Here is a 15,230-nt window from a genome sequence, read left to right as displayed (position 1 = left end):
CTTACCCGTCTAAGAGCGAAGACCAAAGTATGGAAAGTCCTCATCAGGGAACTCCTCTTTGCTGATGATGCTGCATTAACATCTCACACTGAAGAGTGTCTGCAGAGACTCATCGACAGGATTGCAGCTGCCTGCAACGAATTTGGCCTAAAAATCAGCCTCAAGAAAACGAACATCTTGGGACAGGACGTCAGAAATGCTCCATCCATCAATATCGGTGACCACGCTCTGGAAGTGGTTCAAGAGTTCACCTACCTAGGCTCAACTATCACCAGTAACCTGTCTCTCGATGCAGAAATCAACAAGCTACCACTGCTATGTCCAGACTGGCCAAGAGAGTGTGGGAAAATGGTGCGCTGACACGGAACACAAAAGTCCGAGTGTATCAAGCCTGTGTCCTCAGAACCTTGCTCTACGGCAGCGAGGCCTGGACAATGTATGTCAACCAAGAGCAACGTCTCAAATCATTCCATCTTCGCTGCCTCCGGAGAATCCTTGGCATCAAGTGGCAGGACCGTATCTCCAACACAGAAGTTCTCGAGGCAGCCAACGTCCCCAGCGTATACACCCTACTGAGCCAGCGGCGCTTGAGATGGCTTGGCCATGTGAGCCGCATGGAAGATGGCAGGATCCCCAAGGACACATTGTACAGCGAGCTTGTCACTGGTATCAGAGCCACCGGCCGTCCGTGTCTCCGCTTTAAAGACGTCTGCAAATGCGACATGAAGTCCTGTGACATTGATCACAAGTCGTGGGAGTCAGTTGCCAGCGTCCGCCAGAGCTGGCGGGCAGCCATAAAGGCGGGGCTAAAGTGTGGCGAGTCGAAGAGACTTAGTAGTTGGCAGGAAAAAAGACAGAGGTGCAAGGGGAGAGCCAACTGTGTAACAACCCCGACAACCAATTTTATCTGCAGCACCTGTGGAAGAGTCTGTCACTCTAGAATTGGCCTTTATAGCCACTCCAGGCTCTGCTTCACAAACCACTGACCACCTCCAGCCGCTTACCCATTGTCTCTCGAAACAAGGTAACGAAAGAAGAAAGTGGTGATCTTGGAGGTAGCCTTGTCATCTCTATTCTTACCAAACATTAAACTGTTAAAAAGGAATTAATTTTACCCCTTTCAGAAAAAAACCCAAAGTTAAACATGAATACTGGCAACATTGTTGGAGAAACTGACCAGGGAACATGGGGAGGTGAATTGATGTTGGTTAGTACTGTGCTCTATCCTTTTAGTTATTATTCTATCATCAGTTCATCTTGTTGTGTTGCTTGGGAATTTCTCCCAGCCAGCTTTCCACATGGTTGGCTCTGGTAATGAGATAACTTATAGTGTAATACTAGATATTCATAATCTGAAAAACAAGCATGGATTGATGATTAGGGCATGATAAAGTCTTTGAGTGCCCTATTTTTAACTTTCTGTGTCACACTTCAGAAGAAAACTAATGCGCTATAGCAGATCCAGGATTGCTACAGTCTGTTAATTGACAATTGTTTGAACGCATCACTGTTCACTCAACAAAAGTTAGATTTTGTAGCCTTAAAGAGACACACATTTGAACTTTACATAGTGTGATGTTCCTGATCTTATATTCTTCGTGGATGTAACTAGTAGAGTTGATGAGGGGGAGCTAGTGGATGTGGTTTATTTGGACTTTCAGAAGGCTTTTGACAAAGTCCCACATAAGAGGTTAGCGTGTAAAATTAAAGCGCATGGGATTGGGGTTAGTGTAATGCGATGGATAGAAAATTGGTTGGCAGACAGGAAACAAAGAGTAGGTGTAAATGGGTCTTTTTCCAAATGGCAGGCAGTGACTAGTGTGGTACCGCAGGGATCAGTGCTAGGACCCCAGCTATTCACAATATATATTAACGATTTAGATGAGGGAACTAAATGTAATATCTCCACATTTGCAGATGACACAAAACTGGGTGGGAGGGTGAGTTGTGAGGAGGATGCAGAGAGGCTTCAGGGTAATTTGGACAAGTTGAATGAGTGGGCAAATGCATGGCAGATGCAGTATAATGTGGATGAATGTGAGGTTATCCACTTTGGTAGCAAAAACGGGAAGGCAGATTATTATCTGAACGGTTATAAACTGAGAGAGGGGAATATGCAACGAGACCTAGGTGTTCTCGTACGCCAGACGCTGAAGGTAAGCATGCAGGTGCAACAGGCAGTAAAAAGAGCAAATGGTATGTTGGCTTTCATAGCGAGAGGATTCGAGTACAGGAGCAGGGATGTCTTGCTGCAATTATACAGGGCCTTGGTGTGGCCACACCTGGAATATTGTGTGCAGTTTTGGTCTCCTTATCTGAGGAAGGATGTTCTTGCTATAGAGGGAGTGCAGCAAAGGTTTACCATACTGATTCCTGGGATGGTGAGACTGATGTATGAGGAGAGATTGAGTCAGTTAGGATTATATTCGCTGAAGTTCAGAAGAGTGAGGGGGGATCTCATAGAAACCTATAAAATTCTAACACACCAATTTCCTCGGATGGTGATGGCAAACACGAGGGGACATAGTTTTAAGTTGAGGGGTGATAGATATAGGACAGATGTCAGAGGTAGTTTCTTTACACAGAGAGTAGTAGGGGCGTGGAATGCCCTGCCTGCAACAGTAGTAGACTCGCCAACTTTAAGGGCATTTAAGTGGTCATTGGATAGACATATGGATGAAAATGGAATAGTGTAGGTCAGATGGTTTCACAGGTCGGCGCAACATCGAGGGCTGAAGGGCCTGTACTGCGCTGTAATGTTCTATGTTCTATGTAGGACGTGACAGGGTAGATGCAGGAAGGATGTTCCCGATGGTGGGGGAGTCCAGAACCAGGGGTCATAGTCTAAGGATACGGGGTAAACCTTTCAGGACTGAGATGAGGAGAAATTTCTTCACCCAGAGAGTGGTGAGCCTGTGGAATTTGCTACCACAGAAAGCAGTTGAGGCCAAAACATTGTATGTTTTCAAGAAGGAGTTAGATGTAGCTCTTGGGTTTAAAGGGATCAAAGGATTTGGGGGGAAAGCGGGAACAGGTTTCTGAGTTGGATGATCAACCATGATCATAATAAATGGCGGAGCAGGCTCGAAGGGCTGAATGGCCTACTCCTCCTATTTTCTATGTTTCTATATCTATATAGCAGTGCATATACTGACTTAGAAAAAAGACTTGCATTTACACAATGCCTTTCATGACTTCAGGATGTCCCAAAGCACTTTACAGCCAATTAAGTACTTCTAACATGTCGTGAATGTTGTTACATAGGACACACAGCATTAACTTAGGAAACACAGCAGCTAAATTGTGCACAGTAAGATCCCACAAACAGCAATTTGATAACCAGATAATCCATTTTAGAGACTTACTATGAGATTAAGATATATATGTGAATCTCTTAACCCACTACCATCACCCCTCCCTCCCTGCTTCCCCTTCTCCCAACAAATAACAAGGCCTTTAAAGACCTTGGTAGATATTAAGACTTCCGAGGTCTGGAAAAGACTATCAGAGATTCACAACCATTTGAAATTGGGAGATATTGTGCTTGCCTGCATAAGCCACTATATGGTAAATGTTTTTGTTCAATTTTTCTAATATTTTGATATTCCTTTTATCGCAGGTTCATTGGAGATCTCTACAGAATGGTTGCAAGAGGCAGCTGGTGAACTCCTGAGCTCTGACATGGATAGTTCTCTGCATGGTGGAGCTGCAGCTGGTGCCAAAGACATTTCTGCATTGTGCCCTACTTCAGTGTTAAACCATGCATATGTTAAATTGCTGAAATGGGATCACGCTAACAGACTCTTCCCAGAGGTGAGTGCCATTCTTCTCACCTCTTTTTCATTACCTGTTCAATAGTTGAATCTCTGCTTTACTGTCAATGTACAGTCTTAATCTCAAAATGGACTCCAGTGTAAAACTGAAATGTGTCGATTATGGATTCATGCTGGCAGGAATGTTGCTCTCTCCAAGAGAGGTTTTATGTGACTTAGAAGGGCATCGCAGTATAATGGCATTGCTTGCACCCTATGGCAAAAATCGGCCATCCCATAAAAAGGAAACCAGATACTTTAGTCCTTTTGTGCACTATTTGTGGAAAAATAAGTTCCTTTATTAAATGCATATAATTTGACTCCAGTGTTGAACCCAATAAATCTTCCCACTTTGCCTTTGATGTGTGGAACAAGAATATTGTCGATTCCAGTGTTTGTAATTTTTCTGGTGAAGCACTTAGTGGAGTTGCCGAATTTTCACCTGAGTACAATTGGCAGCCTCACTGTACTAGTTCAAAAATGGCATCTGCTTATGACCTAGGCAACCCTGAGTATTAAATCTTTGGAAGCAGCTAAAATTGAAAAATGGTGCATCTAGTCGTTGAGGAAAGCTATTTTAAGCAATTGCAGGTTGCACGTACAAGCAGGATTTACAGGGGGCGATTTTCTTCAGGATGTTGGCAAGCACCCACGTCCTCCCCACTGGTGCACCTGGCTGCAATGTGTATTTACGGGATGTACTGCAGCAAGTCGCCAAGATTTCCAACAGCTCATCCCAAACCCACAACCTCCACCACTGGATGGACAAGGCCAAGTTGCACACCATCCTGACTCGGACATGTATCGTCGTTCCCTCATCGTCACTGGGTCAAGGTCGTGGAACTCCCTATCCAGCAGTATGTCATGAAGGGTAATAAATGCTGGCCTTGAAAATGATGCCCACGTCCTGAAATTTAACATAAAACAATGCAAATTGGGACTTCTTCGCTTGCACCTGGTTTGAAAGAATTTGACCCAGGGAAGATAATTACAGGTAGGGGCTGATAAAATAACTGAATTTTAGAAGGATCGAGTGAATGAGAATGGTTGGTGTGCCAACATGCTCCAGTGGGTTACGCCTGCAGCTCCAAAAACAATCTTGGCTGTATCCCACAGAAAGGTTGGGAAAGTGATTTGAGTGTCTCCCCAGGGACACTGTTATGTATCTACATTGTTCATGTACACTACTGCAGTAGATAGCATCAGTGCAAAGCAAAAATATTAGTGCAAATGCTGCCTAAATCGGGAGTGAAGCAGACTGTAGGGTGTCTCTCTGGAGAAGGGACAGTGGGGGAGATCTTGTTCTGCTTCATCATGGATTCTGTTCAGGCCTTCACTCCGGATTTACACTAACTGGTTTAGTGTTGGTGCGAAGTGGGAGCTACTTTTCACTGATTTACCTTTTGTTGTAAATGAGTCAGCTTTGGCTAAGTTGGTAGCCACGCTTGCCTCTGAGTCAATAGGTTGTAGGTTCAAGTCCCTCCTCAGTGCAGTACTGAAGGAGTGCTGCACTGTTGGAGGTGCTGTCTTTCGGATGAGACATTAAACTGAGGCCCCGTCTACCCTCCGGTGCATGTAACATTTGTGCCATACAAGTGCCAGGCAATGATCATCTCCAACAAGAAAGAATGTAACCACCTTGATGTTCAATGGCATTTTCATTGCTGAATCCCCCACTATCAACATCCTGGGGATTACCATTGACCAGAAACTGAACTAGACCAGCCGCATAAGTGCTGTGGTTACAAGAGCAGGTCAGAGGCTAGGAATACTGCGGCGGGTAACTTGCCTCCTGTCTCCCCAGTGCCTGTCCACCATCTACAATGCACAAATCAGGAGTGTGATGGAATACTCTGCACTTGCCTGGATGGATGCAGCTCCAACAACACTCAAGAAGCTCCTTAATTGGCACCCCATCCACCACCTTCAGCAACTTACCAAAGCACCTTCCAAACCTGTGACCTCTACCATCTAGAAGGACAAGAGCAGCAGATGCATGGGAACACCACCACCTGCAAGTTCCCCTCCAAGTCACACACCATCCTGACTTGGAACTATATCACCGCTCCTTCACTGTCACTGAGTCAAAATCCTGGAACTCCCTTCCTAACAGCACTTTTGGTATAACTACATCTCAAGAACTGCAAGCGATTCAAGAGGTGGCTCACCACCACCTTCTCGCGGGCATTTAGGGATGGGCAATAAATGCTGGCCTAGCCGGCGACGCCCACATCCTACGAACAAATAAAAAGAGAATTCCATGGCACTATTTCGAAGAGCAGCAGGGAAGTTCTCCCTGGTGTCTAGGCCAATATATATCCCTCAACCAGCATCACTAAAACAAATTATATGGTCATTATCACGTTGTTGCTTGTGGGACCTTGCTGTGTGCAAATAGCTGCTGCGACTCCTGGATTGCAACACTGACAGCAATTTAAAAGTACTTCATTGGCTGTACAGCATTTTGGGATGTCCTGAGGTTGTGAAAGATGCTATAGAAATACAAGTTCTTTCCTCTTTCTATTTTAAATGCATTCTTAGTGACCAGATCAGACGACATTGGCAGCAACCTGGGAGTGAATAGCCTGCCCTGTCATCTTGGCCAGGAGTTGGTGCACAATGGAAGTGAGTCATAACGTACGAACATACAAATTAGGAGCAGGAGTAGGCCACTCTGCCCCTCGAGCCTGCTCCTTCATTCAATAAGATCATGGCTGATCTGATTGTAACCTCGACTTCACATTCTCCCTACCCCCGATAATCTTTCACCCCCTTGCTTATCAAGAATCTATCTACCTCTGACTTTAAAATATTTAAAGACTCTGCTTCCACTTCCTTTTGAGGAAGAGATTTCCAAAGACGACCCTCTGTGGAAAAACCTTTTTTCCTCATCTCTGTCTTAAATGGGCGACCCCTTATTTTTAAATAGTGACCCCTAGTTGTAGATTCTCCCACAAGAGGAAACATCCTTTCCACATCCACCCTGTCAGAACCCCTCAGGATCTTGTATGTTTCAATCAAGTCGCCTCTTACTCTCCTAAACTCCAGCAGATTCAAGCCTAGCCTGTCCAACCTTTCCTCATAAGACAACCTGCCCATTTTAGGTATTAGTCTAGTCAACCTTCTCTGAACTTCTTCCAATGCATATACATCCTTCCTTAAATAAGGATACCAGTACTGTACACAGTACTCCAGATGTGGTCCAACCAATGCCCTGTATAACTGAAGCATAACCTCCCTACTTTTGTATTCAATTCCCCTTGCAATAAATGATAACATTCTATTAGCTTTCCTAATTACTTGCTGTACCTGCATACTAACCTTTTGCGATTCATGCACTAGGACATGCAGATCCCTCTGCATCTCAGAGCACTGCAATCTCTCACCATTTAGATAATATGCTTTTTTATTCTTCCTGCCAAAATGGACAATTTCACATTTTCCCACATTATACTCCATTTGCCAGATCTGTGTGGAGTTTGCAAGTTCTCCCTGTGTCTGCGTGGGTTTTCTCCGGGTGCTCCGGTTTCCTCCCACAAGCCAAAAGACTTGCAGGTTGGTAGGTAAATTGGCCATTATAAATTGCCACTAGTATTGGTAGGGAAATGTAGGGACAGGTGGGGATGTGTTAGGAATATGGGATTAGTGTAGGATTAGTATAAATGGGTGGTTGATGGTCGGCACAGACTCGGTGGGCCGAAGGGCCTGTTTCAGTGCTGTATCTCTAAACTAAACTAAACTAAAATCTTTGGCCACTCACTTAACCTATCTATATCCCTTTGTAGCCTCTTTATGTCCTCTTCACAACTTACTTTTCTACCTATATTTGGGTCATCAGCAAATGTAGCAACCATACCTTCGCTCCCTTCATCCAAATCATTTATATAAATTGTAAAATGTTGAGGCCCCAGCACTGATCCCTGTGGCATACCACTTGTTACATCTTGCGAACCAGAAAATGACCCATTTATGCCTACACTTTGTTTCCTGTTAGCTAGCCAATCTTCTATCCATGCCAGTATGTTACCCCCATGCCATGAGCTTTTATTTTCTGCAATAACCTTTGCTGTGGTACCTTATCAAATGCCTTCTGGAAATCTAAGTACAGTACATCCACTGGTTCCCCTTTATCCGCAGCACATGTAACTCCCTCAAAGAACTCCAATAAATTGGTTAAACATGATTTCCCTTTCACAAAACCATGTTGACTCTGCCTGATTACCTTGAATTTTTCTAAGTGCCCTAACATTTTTTTCTAACATTGTCCCTATGACAGATGTTAAGCTAACTGGCCTGTAGTTTCCTGCTTTCTGTCTCCCTTTTTGAATAAAGGAGTTACATTCACTATTTTCCAATCTAATGGCACCTTCTCTGAATCTAGGGAATTTTGGAAAATTAAAACCAACGCATCAACTATCTCAACTAGCCACTTCTTTTAGGACCCTAGGATGAAGTCCATCAGGACCCAGGAACTTGTCAGCCCACAGCTCCAACAATTTGCTCAGTACCACTTCCCTGGTGATTGTAATTATCTTGAGTTCCTCCCTCCCTTCCATTCCCTGATTTATCGCTATTTCTGAGATGTTACTTGTATCCTCTATAGTGAAGACCAATGCAAAATACATGTTCAATTCATCTGCCATCTCCTTACTTTCCCTTATTAAATCCCCAGACTCACTTTTTATTGGACCAGTGCTCACTTTAACTCTTTTCCTTTTTAAATGTCTATAGAAACTCATACTTCTAGTTAGATTTCTCTCGTACACTAATTTTTCTCTCCTTATTAATCTTTTAGTCATTCTTTGCTGTTTTTTATATTCTGGCCAATCTTCTGACCTGTCACCCATCTTTGCGCAATTATATGCTTTTTCTTTAAGTTTGATACTATGTTTAACTTTTTTAGTTAACCACCGATGGTGAGTCCCCCCCTTGGATTTTTTATTCCTCGTTGAAATGTATCTATTTTGTGTATTCTGAAATATCCCCTTAAATGTCTGCCACTGCATCTCTATTGACCTATCCCTTAAACTAATTTGCCAGTTCACTTTACTAGCTCTGCTTTCATGCCTTTGTTTAATAATTGCCCTTGTTTAAGTTGAAAATACTAGTCTTGGACCCATTCTTCTCTCCCTCAAATTGAATGTAAAATTCGATCTTATTATGATTGCTGCTACCTAGGGGTGCCGTTACTATGAGGTCATCAATTAATCCTATCTCATTGCACAGTACCAATATAGCCTTCTCTCTGGTTGGCTCCAGAACGTGCTGTTCTAAGAAACTATCTCGAAAACATTCTATGAACCTTCTCATCTAGCTAGGCTACCTTTGCCCACCTGATTCTTCCAGTCTATATGTAGATTAAAATCCCCTATGATTATCACAGTACCTTTCTTACTCGCTTAAAACCTATTACATTTCTAACCTTTGCCAGTTCTGATGAAAGGTCACAGACCTGAAACGTTAACTCTGCTTCTCTCTCCACAGATGCTGCCAGACCTGCTGAGTATTTCTAGCACTTTCTGTTTCTATTTCAGATTTCCAGCATCCGCAGTATTTTTCTTTTATTTTAGCACATCCCTCTCTAATGTGCTAATACCATCATTAACAGAGCCACCCCTCCACCTTTTCCTAGCTTCCTGTCCTTCCTAAATGTCATGTAACCTTCAATATTCAGGTCCTAATCTGTCATCCTGCAGGCATGTCTCTGTAATGACTATCAGATTGTACTTATTTATTTCTATTTGTGCTATCAGTTCACCTGTTTTGTGTCAAATGCTACGTGCATTCAGATACAGAGCCTTTAGTTTTGTACTTTTATTAATTTTGTAATGTCTAGCCTTATCTGCTGATTTATTCTTAGATTTGCACTCCCTGTCCATTCCTGTCACAGTCTGTTTATCAATTCCCACATTAATACATTTCTCTCATGCCTTGTCTCTACTCTTTGATTTACCACATCTTCCCAAATTTGATCCCTTGCCCCCACTATTTACTTTCCTAGTTATGCCGCTCGCTGGAACACCAGGCCCAACATGGTTCACGTGTGGACCGTCCCAACAGTACAGTCCCCACTTTCCCAGTACTGGTGCCAGTGCCCCGAACCGGAACCCACTTCTACCACACTAGTCTTTGAGCTATGCATTCATTTCTCTAATCTTATTTGTCCTATGCCAATTTGCACGTGGCTCAGGTAATAATCCAGAGATTATTACCTTTGAGGTTCTGCTTCTTAATTTGGTGCCTAGTTCCTCATACTGACTATGCAGAACATCCTTCCTTGTCCTGCCTATGTCGTTGGTACCTACATGGACCACAATGATTGGATCCTCCCCCTCCCTCTCTCAGTTCCTGTCCAGCCCTGAGTAGATGTCGCGAACTCTGGCACCGGGCAGGCAACACAGCCTTCTGGACACTTGCTCTTTGCTGCAGAGAACAGTGTCAATCCCACTCGCTAGACTGTCCCCTACTACTATTACATTTCTTTTTGCTCCCCCCACTTGAATGGCTTCCTGTACTTCATAGCTCATCCACCCTGCAGCCCCCACTCTCATCCAAACAAGCTGAAAGAACCTCTAACCTGTTGGACATTCACAAAGGCTGAGGCACCTGTACTCCTGCCCTCTGGATCCCCATACCAGCCTCACCTGCAGCCACACTCTCCTGTCTCTGACCACTCACCAAATCAGAAGACCCTATCCTAAGGGGTGTGACTGCCTCTTGATTCAAAGTTTCCAGGTAACTTTCCCCCTCCCTGACATGTCACAGTGTCTGCAGCTTGGACTCCAGTTCAATGACTCTGAGCTGAAGCTCCTCGAGCCGCAAACACTGCAGACGTGTATGCCCTGGATCACACTGGCATCCAGGAGCTCCCACATGCTGCAGCCATGACACATCACCTGTCCTGCCATCCTTAATGTATTTTAATTAGCTACTTAATTATTTTATTCAATTATTTATTTTCCTTTTTTATATATATTATTAACCTTACCACCAGTTCCTGTACTATTTTAAATCTTAGGAATAGAATAGACCGTAACCACTTACCAGATACTCACCAAAGAGGAATTCTTCTTCTTCTTTGGCCTCCTTATCTCGAGAGACAATGGATAAGCGCCTGGAGGTGGTCAGTGGTTTGTGAAGCAGCACCTGGAGTGGCTGTAAGGCCAATTCTAGAGTGACAGGCTCTTCCACAGGTGCTGCAGAAAAATTTGTTTGTCGGGGCTGTTACACAGTTGGCTCTCCCCTTGCGCCTCTGTCTTTTTTCCTGCCAACTACTAAGTCTCTTCAACTCGCCACACTTTAGCCCCGCCTTTATGGCTGCCCGCCAGCTCTGGCGGACGCTGGCAACTGACTCCCACGACTTGTGATCAATGTCACAGGATTTCATGTCGTGTTTGCAGATGTCTTTAAAGTGGAGACATGGACGGCCGGTGGCTCTGATACCAGTGGCGAGCTCGCTGTAGAATGTGTCTTTGGGGATCCTGCCATCTTCCATGCTGCTCACATGGCCAAGCCATCTCAAGCGCCGCTGACTCAGTAGTGTGTATAAGCTGGGGATGTTGGCCGCCTCGAGGACTTCTGTGTTGGAGATACGGTCCTGCCACCTGATGCCAAGGATTCTCCGGAGGCAGCGAAGATGGAATGAATTGAGACGCCGCTCTTGGCTGACATACGTTGTCCAGGCCTCGCTGCCATAGACCAAGGTACTGAGGACACAGGCTTGATACACTCGGACTCTTGTGTTCCGTGTCAGTGCGCCATTTTACTACACTCTCTTGGCCAGTCTGGACATAGCAGTGGAAGCCTTTCCCATGTGCTTCTTGATTTCTGCATCTAGAGACAGGTTACTGGTGGTAGTTGAGCCTAGGTAGGTGAACTCTTGAACCACTTCCAGAGCGTGGTCGCCAATATTGATGGATGGAGCATTTCTGACGTCCTGCCCCATGATGTTCATTTTCTTGAGGCTGATGGTTAGACCAAATTCATCGCAGGCAGCCGCAAACCTGTCGATGAGACTCTGCAGGCACTCTTCAGTATGCGATGTTATTGCAGCATCGTCAGCAAAGAGGAGTTCCCTGATGAGGACTTTCCGTACTTTGGACTTCGCTCTTAGACGGGCAAAGTTGAACAACCTGCCCCCTGATCTTGTGTGGAGGAAAATTCCTTCTTCAGAGGACTTGAACGCATGTGAAAGCAGCAGGGCGAAGAAAATCCCAAAAAGTGTGGGTGCGAGAACACAGCCCTGTTTCACGCCACTCAGGATAGGAAAGGGCTCTGATGAGGAGCCACCATGTTGAATTGTGCCTTTCATATTGTCATGGAATGAGGTGATGATACTTAGTAGCTTTGGTGGGCATCCAATCTTTTCTAGTAGTCTGAAGAGACCACGTCTGCTGACGAGGTCAAAGGCTTTGGTGAGATCAATGAAAGCAATGTAGAGGGGCATCTGTTGTTCACGGCATTTCTCCTGTATCTGACGAAGGGAGAACAGCATGTCAACAGTCGATCTCTCTGCACAAAAGCCACATTGTGCCTCAGGGTTGACGCGCTCGGCCAGCTTCTGGAGCCTGTTTAGAGCGACTCGAGCAAAGACTTTCCCCACTATGCTGAGCAGGGAGATTCCACGGTAGTTGTTGCAGTCACCGCGGTCACCTTTGTTTTTATAGAGGGTGATGATATTGGCATCGCGCATGTCCTGAGCTACTGCTCCCTCGTCCTAGCACAGGCATAGCAGTTCATGTAGTGCTGAGAGTATAGCAGGTTTGGCACTCTTGATTATTTCATGGGTAATGCTGTCCTTCCCAGGGGCTTTTCCGCTGGCTAGAGAATCAATGGCATCACTGAGTTCCGATTTGGTTGGCTGTATGTCCAGCTCATCCATGACTGGTAGAGGCTGGGCTGCATTGAGGGCAGTCTCAGTGCCAACATTCTCCCTGGAGTGCAGTTCTAGGTAGTGCTCAACCCAGTGGTCCATTTGTTTGCGTTGGTCAGTGATTATGTCCCCTGATTTAGATTTGAGGGGGGCGATCTTCTTGATGGTTGGCCCAAGAGCTCTCTTAATGCCATCATACATTCCTCTGATGTTTCCGGTGTCTGAAGCCAGCTGAATATGACTGCATAGGTGTTGCCAGTAGTCGTTTGCGCAGCGCCTGGCTGTTCTTTGTGCGGTGCTTCTGGCTACTTTAAGTGCTGCGGATCGCTGGGGAGTAGTAGTAGAGTATTTCCCCTGTAGTAGAGTAAGAACCAAATCCTATGGGGTGAAAAGTTAGATGAAGCAAAGGAGCACCTCCTTCTCTAACCCTGTCAACTCACTGAACTACCAGCACTCTGTTCAAGCCGCACACTTTCCCTATTTTAACAATCTATTTCGGAACCTGTTAACACTACCCAACTGAATATTTTTAATTTCCCAGGTCCTAATTTGAACCAATACACTCCCTGCTGTTCTCTCTCTCACTCAGTCTGATAAAGTAGAAAATCCGCCTTAGGTTTTAGTTTATATACTAATGAATCGATCAAGTCTTATTTCATATTTGATTGATTTAAATTAGATTAAATTAAATTAAAAGTTTACTGGTATACTCACCCCAGCCGCCTTTCTGTTTCCCTGCTCTTTCTGTTGATTGTGACTTCACTCTGATGTCGCTTTTCGATTTTTTTTTTTTTTTTTCTTCTCTTGCTCTGCTCTCTCTCCGGCCTCTGACTTTTGGCCACTTTTTAAATCTACGCTCTGCTCCCACTCTGGCCTCCAACCTTTTGGCATGCTTTTCAAATCTCCGCTCTGCTCATGCTGTTCTCTCTCCGCATATATAAACATACGTAAAAGGGAAGAACATTTAAAATCTGAGAATAATGGAGGGAGAACAGAAGTGAGGAAAGCATCTCCTTGGATTTTCTGAAGTGGATGCTGTGCTGAAGCTCGTCCTGCACAGATAACTTGTCATCTTGGTATCCCTTTTTGTAGCCTGTGCTGATGGACCAATCCCGTTTCCAGGAGATGCAACGGGAACTGAATCAGCTGATCATCACAGCGGCTGTCCTGCTGGTTATATACAACATGACGGGTGCAGCCATATCAGGGCTATCGGGATTTCTGGACAGACTGAAGAGAATTATTAAAGTCTTATTGACAGGCATGCATACGCTGTAAGTGATTTATTATGGGTTGCAAAGGGCTGCTCATTACTCCACCTCCTAAACTGTTTCAAAATAGTAATGCTCATGCTGCACAAAATCTTAATTTCAAAGAACTACATCAGGTTTATGGCAGAGAAATAGGCTGTTCGGTCCATCTAGTCAGAGTTGGTGTTTAACCTCCACACGAGCAATGATCCTAATCCCCTTCATTCCGCTTTCCTTCACGTACCTATCTAACTGATTATTAAACGTTGACACTGGGCTGAATTTTACCGGCCCCTCGATGCTGTGGGTCACAGCGCAGGGGCTGGTAAAATGCTGCGGGGAGCGGCCCGCCTCGATCCGCGACGTCGAGAAGGGCCTGCTGCATATTGCCGGTGGTGGGGGACCTCGGTGCAGCCTCCCCGCCGCCTGGAGGCGGGCCCTTCATCTCCATAATGTAGATTGCCATTAAATATATTCAGCTTAACTTACCTGCCGTCCCACGCCGCTTTTACGGCCTCTGTTCTGCCTTCGCGCACCTTCGGAACTCCGCACGGAATTCTGAGGCGAGAACCTTGTGGGGAGAGGGGAGTAATAAAAATTTCAGGGCGGGAGGGGTGGAGGAGTGGGGATATCAATTTTTATTGGATGTGGGGATGGTGGGAAGGGGTTGAAGGGCAAAAGATTGAAGGTTGGGGTGAAAGTTCTGGTATTTGAAATATCAATTGATGGACATTTCAGGCAATGACTGTTGCGGGGGGTTGGGAAAGGGCTTCCGTGACGTAATTTTATATTTAATAAAAATCAGTAATGTTTCCCGTTTAAAGATTAAAAATAATTGTAAGGGCTTAAAGCACTTTAAAAATGGCGTGGGTGCTTGCACAGTGGCGCCAAATGCCATTGCCCGGGACGCGGCGGCCGCCCCCTCTATGTCATCAGGGGCAGCTGCTCCGCCTCCTCTATTTAAATGAGCCCCTGCGCACAATATCGCAGGGGCTCAGCAGCTGCCGCTGAAATTGGGCACGCTGTTGTGTTTAAAGGGCGCCTCTGAGGAGCGCTGCGCATACGAATAAAATTCAGCCCACTATCTCTGATTCAGTCACTAATTCTGAAACTAATTCTGGCAATGTATTCCACAGCCTCACAACCCTGTGTGTTTATATATTTGCGTGTGTGTACAAGAACACAAGAAATAGGAGCAGGAGTAGACCATGTGGCCCATCGAGCCTGCTCCGCTATTCAATATAATCATGGCTGATCTTGGGCTTCAATTCCACTTTCCCGCCCACTCCCCATATC

General features: G+C 45.1%; 1 protein-coding gene across 4 annotated transcripts in view; it reads left to right on the top strand.

The window, feature by feature from the left end:
* The window catches only part of tcp11l1 (t-complex 11, testis-specific-like 1), a 56,074-nt gene that overhangs the window by 34,715 nt on the left and 6,129 nt on the right, over positions 1 to 15,230 (top strand). For all 4 annotated transcript variants that reach the window (XM_068046576.1, XM_068046578.1, XM_068046577.1 and 1 more), the window contains 2 exons: positions 3,620 to 3,813; positions 13,777 to 13,958. In XM_068046576.1, the coding sequence (XP_067902677.1) occupies positions 3,620 to 3,813; positions 13,777 to 13,958 (376 nt within the window). The remainder of the gene's footprint in view (positions 1 to 3,619; positions 3,814 to 13,776; positions 13,959 to 15,230) is intronic.

Source organism: Heterodontus francisci, chromosome 14 (assembly GCF_036365525.1).
Source record: "Heterodontus francisci isolate sHetFra1 chromosome 14, sHetFra1.hap1, whole genome shotgun sequence".
Taxonomy (NCBI): domain Eukaryota; kingdom Metazoa; phylum Chordata; class Chondrichthyes; order Heterodontiformes; family Heterodontidae; genus Heterodontus; species Heterodontus francisci.
This window is presented reverse-complemented; position numbering and strand designations above follow the sequence as displayed.